Raw genomic sequence first — 19,988 nt, 5'->3', positions numbered from 1 at the left:
ATCTGGAAGTCAGAAGGTTCAAATGGCAGGAGGAGGTCCAATTCCTTCTGGAAGCCCTGGAGGAGAATTGCTTTCTTACTTTTTTCAGCTTCTAGAGGCTGCCTTCATTCCTTGGCTTGTAGCCCCTTTCTCATAACACTCCAGCATCTGCTTTCATTTTCACATCTCCGTGACTCTGACTCTCCTGCTTCCCTTTTATAAAGACCCATGTGATTAGATTGATCCCATCCAGATAATCCAGGATAATCGCCCTATCTCAAGAGCCTTGATTTAATCACATTTGCAAAGTCCATTTTGTCACATAAGGTAACACATTCACAGGCTCTGGGGATTAGGATGAGGACATCGTTGGGAGGCCATTATTCAGCCCACCACAGATAGACGTGTGGCAACTGAGTGTGTGAAACATGGTGTCATGGATTATGTCCCCCCCAAATGTGTGTATTAACTTGGCTAGGCCATGATTCCCAGTATTCTGTGGTTGTCTTCCATTTTGTGATTGTAATTTTATGTTAAAGAGGATTAGGGTGGGATTATAACACCACCCTTACCCAGGTCACGTCCCTGGTGCAAAGTAAAGGGAATTTTCCTGGGGTGTGGCCTGCACCACCTTTTATCTCTCAAGAGATAAAAGGAAAGGGAGGCAAGCAGAGAGTTGGGGATCTCATACCACCAAGAAAGCAGCACCAGGAGCAGAGTGTGTCCTTTGAACTCGGGCTCCCTGCACCTGAGAAGCTCCTCCACCAGGGGAAGATTGAGGACAATGACCTTCCTCCAGAGCTGACAGAGAGAGAAAGCCTCCCCCTGGAGCCAATGCCCTGAATTTGGACTTGCATCCTACCAGACTGTGAGATAATAAATTTCTCTTTGTTAAAGCCATCCACTTGTGGTATTTCTGTTATGTCAGCACTAGATGACTAACACATATGGCTAGTTCAATTGAGATGTGCTGTACGTGTAAAATTCATACCATAGTTTGAAGACTTACATTAATGAGAATGTAAAATATCTCATTAATAAAATTTAAATATTGATTACATACATGTTGAAATGATAATATTTAGATTTATCTTGGGATGTATTGGGCTAAATAAAATATTAAAATTAATTTTGTTAATTTTTTCTTAAAAAATGTAGTTACTAGGAAACTTAACTAGGTGGCTTACATTATATTTCTATCGGACAGCACTAATCTAAAGGTTCCCCAAGGCCTCCCTGTTACCTTCTTGAGTGGCTCATTATGGTCTGACCCCTCTCATCCATTCCTTCCTTTTCTAGTAACTGCTTAGATTTAGGAGGTAGAATAGAACCTCTAAGTTTGTGGTCAGCATTTAAATCAAGATAATTAAGTTTCCAGGTGGATAATAAAATTCTTAGTTCAATACTTCATTTCATTGGATTGGTGCTCTAATACTAGAGGAAGGAGTGTGAGGAGGGAGAATAACCTTCACTAGTGTCTGTAGAGATGGGCTGTGTGTATATGGAGGGATAAAGGGAGACTACAAGAATCATTCTGGGGAGGAAACTGACACATGAGCACAGACACAGACGCACACGCAGACACACACACACACATACAGACCCATGAGGAAATCGGACAAAGAATGTATTCCATCTCCATTCCTCCATGCCTCTTTAGGTCTTTATTTTTCTTTTGGCTACACTAATACTAATTTTTCTCCCTTTTTCTATGTGTACCAATTTAAACTCTTCCCTTGATGTAACATGGCTTTTGAAAAAACACAGGAAAACTACTGGGAGATTAGGGTGAGGAGTGGTGTGGCAGATCTAAAGATCAAACAACACTGAAAGATGACGTAGCATCGAAGTTGAAAAAGACCTTAGAGGTCACCCAGTTCCACCTCCAGCTCAAACTGATAACCCTTTTATGTGAAATAAAGGCTGTCTCTATTGTTAAAACACCAATATCCACCTAATATGCCGAATATATACTGATAATATATACTGATAAGTATATATCCTTAATCCTCTGAAAATATGTTTTTCAACAGGGAAAAAACACAAAGAAGAAACATGACCGCGTTGTTTGTGAACATGAACAAGTCTTGAATCCCCCTCCCAAAGTATCAAATTGTTGCAAATCACTGTGGGTGAAATATAGTTTTCAGAGGGCATACATGCCCCAACTTGTCAGTTCCCAGACTGTTTCAGCCATGTCAAGGAACCTAGGTAAGCCATTATTTATATTCATCTAAGATAAATATTCTGTTTAGCATACATTTTTCTTGGGCTTGAGGACATAAAATTAGGCACTCAATAGATTATTTTAAAATTAACTGTAAGAAGATAGTAAATCAAAGTTCTTAGGTGGTACAAATCTAAAGCTGACTTTACCTCATGGTAATAAATCCCACAGCTTTTACTAATCCTGAATCATTGATTTGACAAATAATTAAGGTTATCTCAACTTGGCTAAAATAGATCAAAATCATCTTTTAATAAAAAATAGTCTTTGAGCTTGACCTATCAATGTCTGCAGCAGTATGATAGGGAAAATTCAGATTAGGTGCCTCTTGGCTTTGCCAAAATAGGGAAGATCATGAAGGAAAGATAAACCTGAAACTGTTCTGTAAAAATATGTGATTTCTAAACATCCCAAAATATTAGAAAATTAAAGCCTTATATTCTGAACAGCACTAAAGGGGAGTGTTGGGGTTAAATTTATTATGTTTTAGGCTTTTGGTTTAATTAAAAAATGCTAGATACCTGAGATTATTAAAATTAAATCTCACATTAATTATCCGATTAAAAAAAAATTACATGCCACTGAGAAAGTGGAAATTTCAAGCATCCTGGTAGCGTCTTGCAACCATACCAAATATGGTATCCATCTTTTAGAACACAATCGACTAAAATTTTGATTTTTCAGTTGTGCTGGTATGAACAATTATTTCTCTAAGTCTGAGATTCTGTTAGCTATGAATACCTTCTAGAGCTTGTATTTTTTTAGATTTAAAAAATTAAGATCGAATTCACATACCATGAAGTTCACTCTTCCTAAGTGCACAGTTCAGTGGTTTTTAGTATACAGTATTTACAAAGTTGTGCAAACGTCACTAGTCACTATTTTTACAACTTATATTTTATTGTAAACCTTTTCAGTGTTTCACACTCACGAGCTATATACCACTTGATCAGCATAGATTCCTTGTGGAGCTGATGGGTAACCTTCCCAAGTGCCCTGTGGGCATTGCCATATTTACCTAAAATGCTTTTCCTAATTATGGTTCACTTTAAAAGCAAAGGCGGAGTGAGGACTTAACAAGGCTCCCACATTTGTCTAGAGTAAAAGCCCACAATCCAGTCTCTATGTTTTCTATGCCTACACTCTCGTTTTACGATGTATGTCAAATCCTGTTGTGACTGTTGTCTTAGTTTAGTGGGCCACCAGTGTGCATTCAACGATCGCCAAACAATTCGAAACAAAATTAGTGATGGTAGCAGATACAGGCCTATTTCCTTTACGTACTTTTCCTGACTCAGAAAACCTCGGCTGCCGTTTGATATTCACGCAGCAGTACGTTTCTCGCCTTATGTATGATGATATCGCTGAAGAATTGGGGGAGGTGTAGGCTGACGGGAGCGGGGTGAGAGGGTCACGAAGTTGTTGTTAAAGCGCGCAGAGCGCCCAGAACCGGGTGTCGGCTGGACCCGGCTGCGCATTTCGATAACCCCTAGCCTCCTAGCCTCCCGCCCCCGCCACTTCGCGGGAGAAAGCAGGGCGCGCAGCACCCCAGGTGCGGGAGACCCGCCTCCAGCCGCCGCGAGCCGTGTGCGCTTCCCATTGGGCACAGCCTGGCCCGGTGACCTCTACCGCCAACAGTGCCGGGCGGAGCGCGAGCTCTTCCCGCCAACGAGCCGGCTGGGGGGCGGAGGGGCGTCAGTCCCAGGCACCCCAAGGCGTGGGAGGTCGCCCAGAGGACTGGGGAAAGCTCTCTGGCGGGGAACCTTGAAACAAACGCACGCACACCCTAGTACTACCCAAAGTAGAGCTCTTTCTGAGGAAGCCGAGTGGGAGATACAGTTCTTCCCTCAGTGCCTTTTAGTCCGCGACTGTAGCCACAGACTGAAAATGAAAATCACAAGCCAGTCCGTTGGAAAATGACTCGCCAAAGCCAAGATTTATCTCCGTTACTTTGGGGGAAAATCTACACGCATAAACATGACCCTTTGCGGAAAAATACGTAATTTTTGCACGGGGAATTTAAAACCACTGTTTCTTAGAAAAGGAGGCCTGGTGGTACAGTGGTTAAGCACTCGGCTACTAACATAAAGGTCAGCTGTGCCAGCTGCTCCGTGGGAGAAAGATGTGGCAGTCGGCTTCGTTAAAGATCACAGTCTTGGAAACCCAGTGGGGCGGCTCTACTCTGTCTCATGGGGTCGTTGTGAGTCGGAATCTGTGCCACGGCAATGGGTTGGGTTTTTGTTTTTTTCTTTGAAAAGTGGAGGGGGTGGGGTGTGGGAAGTCCAGGGCAACCATCCTCATTTCGTCATTTAAGGGAAGCTTTTTTAGGGACTCTTGGGAAAGCAAAGATGAGTAAGAGCAAAACGAGGCCTTGCCCACCGTTGCTCTGTGGGGGTGTGGGTGATTTGGCAAATGATACAAGTGATAAAAATTACTGACGGTAAAGGCAGAGTGTGTCTATCTACCCATATACCTGTCACATGTAAATGTGATATATGGTATAACTAAAAGTCAATAGAAAGTCCAGTTGTTCAGCTTTCTCCCTTTGAGAGTGCTTGGTTGCTCACTTTTGCCGCTTTTTTTTTTTTGGTCTTTCTTCCTGTAGCTTCTAAGCTGACCGCTCCCATCCTCCTCTAGAGGGACACATTTTCTTTTTTTATTCATTCCAAAATTCCAAAAATTCTAGGATCTACTATATTCCATGCACTGCGTTAGGTACTGGGGTGACAATGATGAACAAAAACAGGAACGGCCCTTTTTGTGGAGTATACAGTCTGGTAAAGGAGGCAGATAGTCAATCCCACATAAAAATGTTAAATATAGTGTGGTAAGTGCTAAGAAGAAGTGCAGATGCTACTACAATTGGGATTTGAACTAGTGGGGAGGTCAGAGAAGGCTGCCCACAAGATGTTACACTGAATTGAGACCTAAAGAGGTTAATGGGGCTGGTGGTTAAGGTGGAGGGAGCAGCCTGTGCAAGGGAGGGCTGAGAGCCTCTCCTCTTCCAGTGACTGCCCATCTCACCCACCTCCACTATGATACATTAATTTTGCCTCACAGTTCTCAGAAGACACTCCTTTTTTCTCTCAGTTCCATGTTTTTAGGGAATACCTTTCTGTAACCAACAGTTATTGTTATAGACAAGGTACATCCATGTGTTAATGTACACATCTAATGTGCATAACATCTGTTGTTTTATATAATAAAAGCCTGCAATGATTATGACAAAATGCAGACTACGATGTACCCCAATAGAACTAAAAGTGCTATAGACGTTCAAAGTGATGAGAGATCACATTATTTCAGAAGACTCAAAAACGGCATCTTAGAGAAAGCTTAAAAGGTAAGATTTTGCCAGAGAGTTTAGTTAGAGCATAAGGTTCAAGAAGAGGAGTAAGAAGGTTGGATGGATAAGTTGAGATATTTTCTAAAGGGCCTTGAAAACCAATCTAAAGAAACTAAATTGAAAAGCTTTGTTTAGTTTTTATGGGATTTTTGGGATACTTTTTTCTCCCAACATTTACTTTGAAAATCTAAAAATCTACAGAAAAGTTGGAAGAATAAATCAATGGTTACTCATATATCCTTCGCGTGGATTCATTAGTTTTTTTTTTTCTTTTTTTTTACATTTTACCTCATTGGTTTTATTTTTTAAAATACTATCTAACACATGGTCTAGTGGTTGTAGTCAAAACTTATATAGGGCTTATTGTGTACCACGTACTTTACAACCAAAAACCAAAAAAATCACACTGATTATAGAGTCAATTCCGAACCATAGCACCACTATAGGACAGGGTAGAGCTGCCCTGTTGGGTTTCCAAGGAACAGCTGGTGGATTGGAACTGCCAACCTTTTTTGGTTAGCAGCTAAGCTCTTAACACTGTGCCACCAGGGCTCCTTTATAACATCACTGTTTAATATTTACAATAACCTTTAGGTCCCGTTTAACAAATGGGGAAATTGAGGCACAGAGCAGTTACTTGCCTAAATTAAAACCCAACCAGACTCACTGCTGTCAAGTTGATTCCAGCACATAGTGACCCAGTAGGACAGAGTAGAACTGCCCCATTGGGTTTCCAAGGCTGTAAATCTTTACAGAAGCAGACTGCCACATTTTTCTCCTTCGGAGCAGCTAGTAGGTTCAACCTGCTGACGCTTTGGTTAGGAGCCAAGCGTTTAACCACTGCACCACAAGGGACAAGAAATTAGAAAGTAGCTGAGCCAGGACTTGGCTCTTCTTTGTGAGAGGATAGCATGAATTTTTCTTTTTTAGGTATAAATTTAGGACCTGTCTTTGTTATCTAGTGCTGCTATACCAGAAATACCACAAGTGGATGGCTTTAACAGACAAATTTATAATTTCACAGTTTAGAAGTCCAAATTCAGGGCACTAGCTCCAGAGGAAGGCTTTCTCTTTTGGCCCTGGGTGAAGGTGCTTGTCATCAGTCTTCCCCTCGGTCTAGGAGTTTTTCAGCACAGGGACCCCAGGTCCAAAGGACACTCTCTGCTCCCAGCTCTTCTTTCTTGGTGGTAGGCGGTCCTTCCCTCTCTACTCACTTCTCTCTCCTTTTATCTGTTGTAAGATAAGAGTGATGCAGGCCACACCCCAGCGAAACTTCCTTTACATCAGATCAGGGCCGTAACTTGAGTAAGGGTATTGCATCCAACTCTAATCCTCTTTAACATAACCTAATCTTGCCTCATTAACCACAGGCAGAGATTAGGATTTACAATACAGAATACAGTTACATCAGATCACAAAATGGAGGACAACCACACAATACTGGGAATCATGGCCTAGACAAGATGACACATTTTTTTTGAGGACACAATTCAATCCATGACAAGATCCTTGCTAGCTGCAAAAATAATGTACATCAAGGTCAAATACATATTTTCAGCTCCTGTCGTATAACTGTGGTCAGTTTTCTTTTTTGCCATTTCTGTTAGTGAACAATCTCAACCGCTTCAGGATCCCCCTGTTTCTAAGCAGATAGCCTAGTCTTCTACTTCATGTAAAAAACTGATGCTATAAGGGGTAAGCACCTGAATCTCCTTCCCCCGTGTTCTAGACTTCTGTATATGAGCAGCATGTCTTATCTCCTATCTAAAAGGAAGGGAGGACCCTCCTCCAGTTCAAAGATGATCTTTCCATATGTTTCATTCTCAACCTTCCTCAATTCTCTGGGATTTTGCCCCAATAATTTTCCCTATCTTCCATTACTTCTACTCTGATTCCTTCTCCTAAACCTACAAATCTGCTCAAGACTTCCAACTTAGAAAGTTCTTGGAATGAACCTCTTCTTCTAGCTACCTCCCATTCTCTAGTTTACTCATCAAGGTACTTCCTGGAAGAACGGTATACTGGATTGAATGGTATCCCCCAAAATTTATGTCCACCACTTTGCCTAACTGCTTTTCCAGAGCTTCCCTCTGAGTAGGGACTCAAATGGGGTAGAAGAGGGCTCTGAGTTAGGGGAAGGCTTTAGGGAGCTGCCTTTCTGGCCCTAAGCCTTTAATCAGAGGAGCCAGCGTCCGTTCAAGAAGCTTCATCTTCCCCCATAAGGTTTGTTCTTTTCCATTAGAGAAGAGTGGTCTGTTTTTGCTTTTTTTTTTTGCCTGGAATCTGTGCTGGATGCAGTGGGCTGGGGGTGCATAGGATACCAAATGGTGCACTTGATCCCCATCAGACCTCCAGTTAATGACAGCTCTCCCTCTGCCAGCCTCTGGGTCCTTGTGCTAGATGGGCTTCCAAGCCTCAGAAGCCCTTGTGGTGGGCTCTTGGCCGGTGCTTTCTCTGCTTGGTTCATTTGTCCATATCTTGTCTTATCTGCTTTCTGCCTTCCAGAAACATGTACAGATCTCTCATTTGCTGTTGACCTTGACTCCTGTGCACTTCACTGTTGTGACTTTATTCGTTTTTATACTTTCATTTTAGCGGGATCTTGGGAGGGATTAGGAGGGATAGGGAGCCAATACTTGTGCTCAGTCTTGAACCAGAAACCCCTAAACTCCTATTTTTAGTGAACAAAACCAGCATTATAACTGGCAGTGAATAACCACTTATAACTTACGAGCATGCTTGCCTAAAAGATTTTCTAAACACAACTGAAGGACAACTGATCAGTTTCTCCTGTAGAATTCTCAATTTATAACCACATGTTTTTAAAGATCCAACACATTGAGGGTGATTATTTATTTGCTTTACAATGGAATTCTTCTTGTGAAAAGATTAACCATGAGATTTTTCCAAATTCCCCACTAGACTATTCAGGCTATGATTCTATTTTCAAAACTTTGGGTAGATATACACATATTCACACAACTTTTCAGTAATGGTTACTTCATAAGAAGAGATATATATGCATACGTTTTCCTCGGGATATTAAAAATTAAAAACTTGGAAAATACTTGGAGTTACACTTTTCTATTTCATCTGTTTCAATGACCTTGTCACAGGACTCCTCGCTTGCCTCCAATATATGACCACTTTAGAGCACTGGTTTTATGATTTTTCCTGTTGTCTTACAACATTTCTTACGATATGGCGGTGTAGCCATTTTAGTGCATAAATGTCTGTAGGACAGGTAGGTACACAAACTCTTCAGCCAGCAAATAATGTCATACGTAGGCTGACTACAGCAGAGCTCTCAACCGTGATCGCGTTCAACTTTCATGAGGAATTTGGGTAAGTGACCAGAACCCAAAACTCAACCCACTAGAATCAGGATCTTAATTTTAAAATTTCACTTTCAGAGTCTGTCCTGTAGCTGATTTATAACCAACTCAATCTCCTACATAGTTTAATCTCCATCTGACAGTTCTGGATAGTGGCAATCAAGATTGATATGATTATTTGTTTGGTTGCGGGGAAGAAAGATGTATTCCAGTCACCTCCAGAAAGATGTGATTTCTGGCTAGGATGCTTATGGAAAGGAACTGAACTTGGAGGGTTCACACTCTGAGGCTGTTATGGGGGCCAGTCTGTTTTTTTTTTTTTTTTTTTTTGGCATCTTGGTTTCTTTCTGAGTGTGTGATCAGTTTTTCTCTATCAACTAGCATCTCCTGACACTCCTTTGAACGTTTTCTTCCCCTTCATAATTTTGATTTGCAAATGGCTTTGACATATCCTGGGTCATGCAATCCTGTGGCTATCATTAATGCACAGTCCCTAGGCAAGTTACTTAACCACTCTAAACCACCTAAAAAACCCAAACCTGTTGCCATCAAGTCGATTCTGACTCATAGTGACCTTCTAGGTCAGAGTAGAACTGCCCCATAGGATTTCCAAGGAGCAGCTGGTGGATTCCAACGGCCGACCTTTTGGTTACCAGCCAAGCTCTTAACCACTGTGCTACCAGGGCTCTTAAACCACCTGGGGGAGCTTTAAAATATAAATATATCAATATAATTCAGTGGCATTAATTATACTCACCATTTTGAGCTACCATCACCATTATTTCCAGAAGTTTTTCATCATCCCAAACAGAAACACAGCACCCCTTAAGAAAACTTCTAAGTATATTTGGAACAACTTAGGTATGTGAATCTAATTTTTAAAACTAAACATTATGAAATCTAAATATAAATCAAGATTTTCTAGTGAGAAGTTAGCATCTGGATTGAGATATAAAAAAAAGGATTGAGATATACTATATGTAAAATACACACTAGATTTCAAGGACTTAGGTCTGATAGAAGAATGTAAAATGTCAATAATTTTTCATATTTATTATATATTCTAATGATAATCTGTTGGTATATTGGATTAAATAGAATACATTACTAAAATTTTACCTGATTTTCCTTTTTTTTAGATATGGCTACTGGAAAATTAAAAATTGCAAATGGGGCTTGAATTATATTTTTATTGAACAGAGCTGATCCATTCCAGGGCAAGGCTTTTTGATGATGATTATAATGGTGGAATTTTATCCCTTTCATAGTCAAGACAGTTTTTAGTAGCTAGTGATAAGTGATTTTACAAATAGTTAAATAGGGTGATCTCTTTTTTGAACTCTTTTCTCACAATGCAGGTGACAGTTCGCCTTCTCAGCCCAAGGAGAACAGCACTGGCCAGAGTCATCACCAGGAGGAAATAGTGTACAAGTTGGCCATGAAGCTGAAACACATTGGGGACAGCATCAATCATAGGACGGTTCAAGAGGTGAGGCTTCAGTTCCCCCAGCAAGGGCCCACCAGCTGGGAGGAAAGAGCAATCAGAGCAATGGCTGCCAAGTGGCTGGCTGCCCAGGAATGATCAGAACACACATGTCTGGATTACCAAATTTAAGACCGAAAAATCGTGAACCTGAGGCAAAGCCAGTAATCTTACACTTGCTAATCGAATTGTGGTCTGTGGACCAGCAGCATTGGCATCACATAGCATCCAGTTAGATGCACAAAATCTCGGGCCCCAGCCCACACCTTCTGAATGAGAACCTACCTTTTTACACATCCCCCAAGGGTTTCGTTTGCACACTTTGTTCCATACCATCAAACTAGGATGCTCATTAGGAACACCTGGGAAGTTTTTAAAACTCCTGATGCCTGGACCCCACCCCTAGAGATTCAGATTTAATTGGTCTGATATGTGGCCTGGGCATTAGGTATTTTAAAAGCTCCCCAGGTGAAGCTCTTGTACAGTCAGAGACTAGCACCTCTGCCTTAGATTGTGGTTATCATCCTTGATCCACACCCAAAGGTTATGATCTGAGCCCTACCCTCACCAATTTCTTAGTTTCTCCTTATTATTACAAGGAATAATAAAGAAAGATAGGAAAGAATATTGATCACTGCTTGAAAAATCTGTATAGTACCACCTCTTGGGAGTGGTGAAATCCACATTCAACTTAGTTTTCCTCCAGAATGACTTGTAGTTGGCAGCAGAGATAATGATCTCATGAGGTTTTATGGTAGGAAGAGTGGCTTCACCTCAGAGCCTCTACTTCTTGCCCTTAAAGTTCACCTGTTTTATCAATTTCTTGTCAATCGCTGTTGTCTCCACCATGCTGGCTTTGGAGAGTGCCATGCCTTCTTTTATACTCTGATCAGAATATGGCTAATACACAGGATTTCCATCAAATAAAATATCCCCTGAAATAGCATGAGTGGGAGGTTTCAACAAGAATGCTACTAAAAGCAAGAAGGAAACCAAGATGAACATTTCATATACCAGTTTTGTTCAAACAGATATTTATTGAGTGTCTACTTTGTGCCAGACTCAATTCCAGGCATTGGTAGTGGGAACAGAGAACAGAAGATGAGCCTGCTCTCATGGAACTCATAAGGTAGTGAGGAGACAGACAAGCAACCAACAAACAGGATAGTCAGAGAGGGATGCAGGCTCTGTGAAGATTAAAGCAGGATTTAGGGGATACTGAGTGACGGGATGAAACCCTGATGGCGTAGTGGTTAAGTGCTAAGGCTGCTAACTAAAGGGTCAGCAGTTTGAATCCGCCAGGTGCTCCTTGGAAACTTTATGGGGGCAGTTCTACTCTGTCCTATAGGGTTGGTATGAGTTGGAATTGACTCGATGGCACTGGGTTTGGTTTTTTTGGTTTTGAGTGACGGGAATGGCTTTAGGTGGGTGGCCAGGAAGACTCTCTGGGGAGGTGATATTTGAGCAAAGGATGGAAGTGTAGGGGCGAGCCATAGGAATATCTGGCGAGAGGAGCGTTCCAGGCAGAGGTAACAGCTAGTGAAAACCCTTGTAACATGAACACGCTTAAGGAATGGCAAGGAGGCCAGAATGACTAGAGTGGAGTGAGTGAGGGGGAGAGCGGGAGGTGAGGTCTGGGAGGCAGCCTCGGTCTTAGAGATCATGGTAAGGTGTTTGGGTTTTACAATAAGCGTAAGGGAAGCCTCTGGAAGGAGAGAGCAGAAGAGTGCCATGAGCCATTTGGACTGGAGACTGGTTGCAGTGCAGAGAGTCAGCTGTATACAGGGGCAAGAGGGGCAACAGAGAGGCCAGTTAGGAGGTCTCGGCAGCAGTCCAGAGGAGATCCATGGAGGTAGGGCCAGTGTGTAGCAGTGGAGGTGGTGAGAAATGATCAGATTCAAGATAAATTTTCAAAGTAGAGCCTGCACGATTGGCTGATGGATTGGATATGGACAGCGAGAAAAAGGGGTCATAGATGACTCCATTGTTTTTGGCGAAAAAGGGGTCACGGATGACTCCATTGTTTTTGGTGTAAGCATCCAAACGGATGGTAGCACCATTTACTGAGATGGGGAGAACCGAGGACAGATTTGAGGGAAAATACAAACTTCTGTTTGTGACATGTAGGTTTGAAATTCCTATTAGATATACCAATTGAGAAGTTCTGTAGTAGTTGTATGAACCAGTCTAGAGTTTAGGGGAGATGCTGAGACTCATAATAAGAATTTGGATTATAAAGTATTTCTTCCTTGGAAAGCTCACAGCCTAACTGCATTTGGCAGATATGCTAAGACTATGTCCTACACCTACTGAGGGTTTACTACTTGCTAAGGGCCATACTAAGGGTTTCACTTGCATTGTTTTTACTTAATTCTTACAAACAGCAACGAGGTTGGGATTATTATTATTCTCACTTTTCAAATGAGGAGATTGAGGCTTAGAGAAGTCATATGACTTGTCCTAATTTGCACAGCTAGTAATTTGAATATTTAGGGCTTGAATCCATATCTGCTGGTTCCGAAAACCCATGCACCACTCCACCACACTGCCAGTTTGTTTGGCCCTTGTCTCCCAGGAGCCACCTCTAGTCATCTGCCCTTTTTGATATCTGGACCCAAGAAGTCAGGAAGATTTACACCTATGCTATCTTCTAAGAGTTTCATACCTTTAGCTCTAACATTTAGGTCTTTGATTCATTTTGAGTTAATTTTTGTGTATGATGTGAAGTAGGGTTCATTCTTTTGCATGTGGTTACCCAGCTGTCTCAGCACTATTTGTGGAAAAGGCTTTTCTTTGCCCCATTGAATTGTCCTGGCAACCTTGTTGAAAATCAATTGACTGAAAGTGTGAGGGTCTGTTTCTGGACTCTCTTCTATTCCACTGATCCATGTGACCACCCTTACGCCTGCCCTAGCTTTTCTTGCCACATTTTACGAAGCTGACTTTGACCTAGACTTTTAAAGATACCTTATCCCATATCACAAAATTGCATCCTAGAGCACCTTTACATAGATCATAACAGGTTTTAAAAATAATAATTAAATTCCTCTTAGGTTTGGCTCTAAAATACTGAAGGCTTTACTCTGCTGCTCTGAGGCTTAAATCAAGCATGGTACATTTCTTTCAAATATAGTCATTTATTCACCTTTTGTACCCTGTTCAATCAAGTGGTATCTTTGATTCTCCAGATGTCTTCCTGCCTTTGATGTTTGGAAAGAAACTTCTATTTTTGCTCTTGGAATTCTTCAGCAAGGAGCTCACCAGTTACAATTTGTCTGCTGAATTTATTGTTTGTCCTTGAGCGGCCACATTTCTTGCTTTCTTGTTCTTTTCATTTAAGCAAGTGTTCTGTGTGTTCAAACAGGCCTTCATCCTCAAAATGATACCCTCTATTTTGCCATTTAGTCATGTGGGGTTTTGGTTCAAGCACCTGGTCCTTTTTGTCCAGGGCATGCATTTTTCCTAGATATAAAGTGTATTTTAAAATAATTGGGCTTCCCATACCTTTTAGGATCCTAAATGTGCCTTTGCAGTTTTTCTCCACAGGACTCTCTTGCCGGGTTCTGGAAGCTGCTCCCCCTCCCTGTCCCTTCTGGCTTAGGAGTGGTGACAACTGCTGTTACCGGCCCTGGATACTGCACCGTCACCTGTGGTTTCCCCACACACCACCGCACACCTTAGTAGATTGTTGTTGTGTGCTGTGGAGTTGATTCTGCCTCACAGCAGCCTCATATGATAGAGTAGAACTGCCACATAGGGTTTCCCAGGCTGTAGTCTTCACAGGAGCAGATGGCTAGGTGTTTTCTCCCATGGAGCCGTTGAGGGGTACAAACCACTCACCTTTTGGTTAGCAGCCCAACGCGTAACCATTGTGCTTTGGGAAGGAAAACTAACATTTATTTATTTATCAAATTATTTCAGCTGCTCTTCGAGGCCCTCTTTCATGTTTTGTTTTGTTTTCACCCTATAAATTACTGTCTATAGGTGTTTCAGGAGGAGCAGTTGAGGTTCAGAGAGATTAGGTAACCTAGCTAAGGCCAGTCAGCTCCTAAGTGGCAAAAGTAGAATTTAAATTCTAATTAAGCATCTGACTCAGAGCTCTATACATTTTCTAGTCTGCTGTGCTGAAAGACAATTAATTTTGCCAACTAATGTCAACTATAAAAGAAAAAAAAATCCTTTAATGATTCCCAGTTACTGACAGGACGAAGTCGAAATTCCTTGGCCTGTAGCACAAGGCTCTGTTATTCGTTCATTCAACTAATATTTTATTGAGCACCTACTATGTGCAAAGCTCTGTTTAAGTACCGGGGATATGCCAGTGATCAAAACAGACAAAACCCCTGCTTTCATGGAATTTATATTCTATAAGGGAGAGAAAAACAAAGTATATCGTTTATCAGACAGTGATATTTATTTTAGAGAAAAATAAAACAAGGAAAGGTGGAGTGTTGAGAGGTTTGCAGTTTTGACTGGGGAAGATAGGGAAGGTCTCACTGAGAAGGTCTCACTGAGAAGGTGACTTCCGAGCAAAAACTTGAAAGAGATAGGTGAGGGAGCCACATGGATATCTGGGGAAGAGCTTCCTTCAGAGGCAGGCAGGTGGCAAAGACTCTGAGGCAAGAACTTGTCGGATATGTTTGAAGAACAGCCAAGAGGCTGGTGTGGCTAAAGCCTGGTGAGGTAAAAGGGGCGGAGATTAGTAGGAGATTATGTAGCTCAGCAACTTGTGAACTCTTCTGAATAAAAATAAGATGAAATGAGCCAGGGCATCTCTGCCTTCCTGTTGAAGAGCCTGTTTAAAGAGAGAGAGAGGGAGGTTTAAAATAACCCAGAGTTAGAAATTAAAATTGGAGTCACGGTGGGGACTTTTCTTCCGAGTTAGAAGGTTCTGAGCACCCAGAAAACCCAGTGCCGTTGAATCGATTCTGAGTCCTAGCGACCCTATAGGACAGAGTAGAACTGGCCCATAGAGTTTCCAGGGAGCACCTGGCGGGTTTGAATTGCTGACCCTTTGGTTAGCAGCCATGGCAGTTAACCACTGCACCACCAGGGTTTCTAGTTCTGAGCACAAGAGACCCATTTCAACAGTGGCACCACAGCTGCTGTCTTGAGAATAGACTGTAGGGGGTGGACAGGGGCAGAAGCAGGGAGAGCTATTCTAATATAATCCTCAGCCTCCTTTCCTGATGTTCTTGCTTACACAGTGGTGTTTACTTGTCAGTACTAGTATCGTTTGCCATCAAATGACCCCATGTATGTCCGAGTAGAATGTGCTCCATAGGGTTTTCAGTGACTGATTTTTTGGAAATAGATCACCAGTCCTTCCTTCTGTGGTGCCTCTGGGTAGACAGGAACCACCAAACTTCTGTTTAGCAGCCAAGCGTGTTAACTGTTTGCACCATCCATGGACTCCAGCGTTTACTCATTGCTCCACAAACCTGCTGTGCTCTTTGTCATCTCCAACTTTGCTCTTATTCGCCTTACCTCGTCACCTATCTAAGTCTTCTTTGTTTTTCCAGTCTAGACTCAAACTTTGTTTCTTTGAGAGGACTAGGAAAGTGCTCTGGGAAGCCAGAGAAAGGTTATCAAGCCTGAAAAGATTGCCCCAATTTGCTGGTGATCAAAATAGGAAGACAGGTCTGACAGAAAACTTCCCAAGGTCACGTGGACAATGTGAACATTGTGGAACAGATCTAGATACACTTCTTCATCTCATACCAGAGTAACCCAAGAAGCTTGTTTGCTGCGTTGATTGAATTAATATGTACTTATTGTGTTGAAGGAAACCTGGTGGCATAGCGGTTAAGTGCTACGGCAGCAAACCAAAAGGCAGGCAGTTCGAATCCACCTGGTGTCCCTTGGAAACTCTATGGGGCAGTTCTACTCTGTCTTATAGGGTTGCTCTGAGTTGGAATCGACTTGAAGGCAGTGGGTATTTTTGGTTTATTGTGTTGAATTTTTAACTTTGGGTTATATTATTGTTTTGTTTTTTAAACCTCCCTCCCTCTCTGTCTTTCCTTTTTCAAACAGGATTTTCAACAGGAAGGCAGAGATGCGCTGGCTCGTTTCGTCTTATTTTTCTTCAGAAGAGTTCATGTGGTGCTGCACTTTTTCTGGAATAATCATCTGATGTAAAAGGAATGGAAACGTCAGTTCTATTTTACTTCTTCCCTCTGAGAAACATGAATTCCACAGGGATGGATGGGAAGAAGACCCTTCTCCGTCTCACTCTCCCTTTACCCATCACTTTTGGTTTATGCCTGGTTTGTCGAACTGCGGACTCGCTAGCCATTGGTCTCTTTGGAGTGACCAGGTATGAGATGTCTACAGTTGCCTCATGGTAAAGCCTAAGGGGTACTTAGGAACCCAGGAGGCCTTGCCACCCAGAAAACACCAGCGCTGTGGATGATTCCAGTGCTTCTTGTAAGGGAACTCTTAAGCATTTCTTTCCGTGAGTGAAATAGGACCTTGTCCTCAAACCAGAGGTCACAGAAATGGGTGCTTTGTCCTGTGCCTCTCCCTGGGTACCATGCCTACCCAGTGACCCACTGGCCCCATTGTCTTGCCCATGTCCAGATCTCCAGTGCTCTGGCTTCTTCTCAGCCAATCCTCCCTCCCCACACCAGCTCATACCCTCTTTGAAAAATCAGAGGGAACTCTGTCACTTATACTCATATCCAACATATTGTCCATCTGCATTCTTGGCTCCATGCCGGGAAGCTCTTCCACCATTCCCGGTTACCACCACTATTCTCAGGCTCTTCTTCTACATGTAAGTTCTTTATTCACCTTTATTGCTCCTCTCACTCTCCTGTGACCCCTCCTGGATCTTCCTTAACCACTGCTGATGCCTTCGCACTGCCATTCAGCCCTGCACGTGGGCATCTTTCCCTGTTCTGTTGTCCTCCCCCAGCCTTGTCTGCTTAAAATTGTGAGGAGTTAGTCCTTGTAGAAGGAGCAAGACCAGAATGACTGAAGAATTCTTTACAAGGCAAAAACTTGTAACTGTTTTCCTATTGCTGTGTGGTTTCAGTATTATTGATGGGTTGGCCCTTTGCCAGTTGAATTTATTTTGCTCATTCTCTTCTTCCTTCTTTTCTGTAGCTCTATTCCCTTCATTCTTCTTTTTTTCCTTTTTGTCTACCTCGTATTCTCTCTCTCCCCCCTTTTAGAAGTATTACAAGTATTAAGGAAGTTGGCTGTTATAAATTAAAAGTTCTGTATATGTATCTTGAGTTCTTTGTAAGAAAGTTATTTAAAAAAGCTAATAATTAAAAAAATAAACATTGTTATTTTATTGTGCATGAAACACCTGTGGATAGTTCTTTTGTGAAGGAAGATTCCACTTATTTCTGCTCACAATATTGTACACTTTGATCATGTGTAGCATCACCTTTGTCCTTCCAAACGGGAATGTCTCTTTTTAGCCTGTCTCGTGCAATGTCCATTTATTTCCTTCATCGCCTAGTTTATGGCTGACAGGCATGGAAGAAACCCTAAAACTTCCTTTTTTAAATTTATTTTCTTATCTTTTGAATAGGTAATTAATTCATAGGTGTTCATGTCTTAGTCATCTAGTGCTGCTGTAACAGAAATACCACAAATGAATGGCTTTAACAAAGAGAAATTTATTCTCTCACAGTTTAGGAGGCTGGAAGTCCAAATTCAGGGTGACAGCTCCAGGGGACGGCTTCCTCTCTCTCTCTTTTCTGGGGGAAGGTTCTTGTCATCAATCTTTTCCTGGTCTAGGGGCTTCTCCACAAAGGAATCCCAGGTCAAAAGGACCCGTTCTGCTCCCAGCACTGCTTTCTTGGTGGTATGAGGTCCACATGTCTCTCTGCTTCCTTCTCTTCTTTATATCTCAAAAGAGGTTAGCTCAAGACAAAATCCCATCTTGTAGATTGAGTCCTGCCTCATTAACATAACTGCCCCTAGTCCCATCTCATCAACATCATAACCCAGAAAACCAGTGCCTTTGAGTCGATTTCGACTCATAGCGACCCTATAGGACAGAGTAGAACTGCCCCATAGAGTTTCCAAGGAGTGCCTGGCGGATTTGAACTGCCGAGCTTTTGGTTAGCAGCCGTAGCACTTAACCACTATGCCACCAGGGTTTCCATCAACATCATAGATGTAGGATTTACAACACATAGGAAAACCACTTCAGATGACAAAATGGTGGACAGTCACACAATACTGGGAATCATGGCCTAGCCAAATTGATACACATGTTTTTGTGGGACACAATCCAATCCATGACAGTTCAAAATCGACATAAAAAAAAAGGTGTATGGTGAAAACTCTTGCTCTATTTTCCTATCTTGAGTCCCAATTGTGTTTATTAAGTTCTTACATATTCTTACAGAATTTTCTTTATAAAAACCTAAGTTAAATGTATATTCATATATATATTTATAAATATATATTATATGCCTATAATATATATTTACAAAATATATACTGATTACATAAAAGGTAGCATGCAATACATATTGCTCTGGACCTTGATTTTTTTTTTTATGCTTAGCATATTTTGCTTATTTAAATACTGTTGTACTTATTATGATGGTCAGGCAGTGTTCTAGGTGTTTTACAAATGTTAACTCATTTACTCTTCATAACAACCCTATGAGGTAGGTATTATTATCATTGGCTCTATTTTACTGTTAAGCAAACCGAGACAGCAGTTAGTTGAGAGAGGCAGTACAGAGGTTAAATAGCTTGGTCAAGGGCACATAGCTACTAGTGACCGAGCCAGGATTCAAAGGCTGGGATTCAGGCAGGCTGTGCTCAGAGTCCAGGTTCTTAAGTGCTATGCTGTACTGCTTCCCAGAGAGCTTGCTGTGGTCCACAGAGAGCTTCATCGTGCTTTCTACAGCTGCACTGTGTTCTGTCAAATGGACGTACCATTACTTATTTCATCCCATTAAAAAACAAAACAAAACATTGCTGAGGGTCGATTCTGACACATAGCATTTATTTCATCAGTCCCCTTTAAATGGACATCTGGGCTGTTTCTAATACTTTGCTATTATAAACAATGCTGAAATAAAGAGCCAAGTACATTTGGGATATGTGGGGGTATATCTGTTGAATAAAATTCTGGTGCTGGTATTGCTGGGTCACAGGTAAATGCATTGTAACTTTGCTAGATCCTGCCCTACTGCCCTTGGCGTTTTTACCACTTGACAGCCCAGTGAAAGGCCTATTTCCCACAGCTTCTCCAGTAGATCGTGTCATTAAACTTTTGAATTTTTGCCAAATTAATGGGTAAAAAACGATATTTCAGAGTAACTTCAATTTGCACATCGTTTATAATGAGTGAGTCTGAGCATCTTTTTCTATGTTCAGGGACATTTCCTTTTGTGTGGACTGCCTATTCATATCCTTTGCTTGTTTTTTCCGTTGGGTTGCTGGCCTGGTTCTTACTGATTTTTAGGAGCTCATTATTATGCTGAAGCCTTCTTTATAACCTGTCTACACCCTCAGATTTTCAGCAAAAGGTTATTAAGGCTTTTTCCCTTCTTTTATTTGGTGTGTGTGTTGGTTTGATTTTGTTCTTAAAACCTCTCTCAGCTTCCCGTCAAGGCAGGGGGAGAAGGGGCGGGTGGACAG

General features: G+C 41.7%; 1 protein-coding gene across 1 annotated transcript in view; it reads left to right on the top strand.

The window, feature by feature from the left end:
• Positions 1-16,508, top strand: part of PXT1 (peroxisomal testis enriched protein 1) — a 45,932-nt gene extending 29,424 nt beyond the window's left edge. Inside the window, exons 4-6 of the mRNA XM_049871466.1 lie at positions 2,013-2,190; positions 10,246-10,376; positions 16,404-16,508. Of these exons, the coding sequence (XP_049727423.1) occupies positions 2,013-2,190; positions 10,246-10,376; positions 16,404-16,508 (414 nt within the window). The remainder of the gene's footprint in view (positions 1-2,012; positions 2,191-10,245; positions 10,377-16,403) is intronic.
• Positions 16,509-19,988: the final 3,480 nt, after the last annotated feature.

The sequence above is a fragment of the Elephas maximus genome, chromosome 1 (genome assembly GCF_024166365.1).
Source record: "Elephas maximus indicus isolate mEleMax1 chromosome 1, mEleMax1 primary haplotype, whole genome shotgun sequence".
Taxonomy (NCBI): domain Eukaryota; kingdom Metazoa; phylum Chordata; class Mammalia; order Proboscidea; family Elephantidae; genus Elephas; species Elephas maximus.
This window is presented reverse-complemented; position numbering and strand designations above follow the sequence as displayed.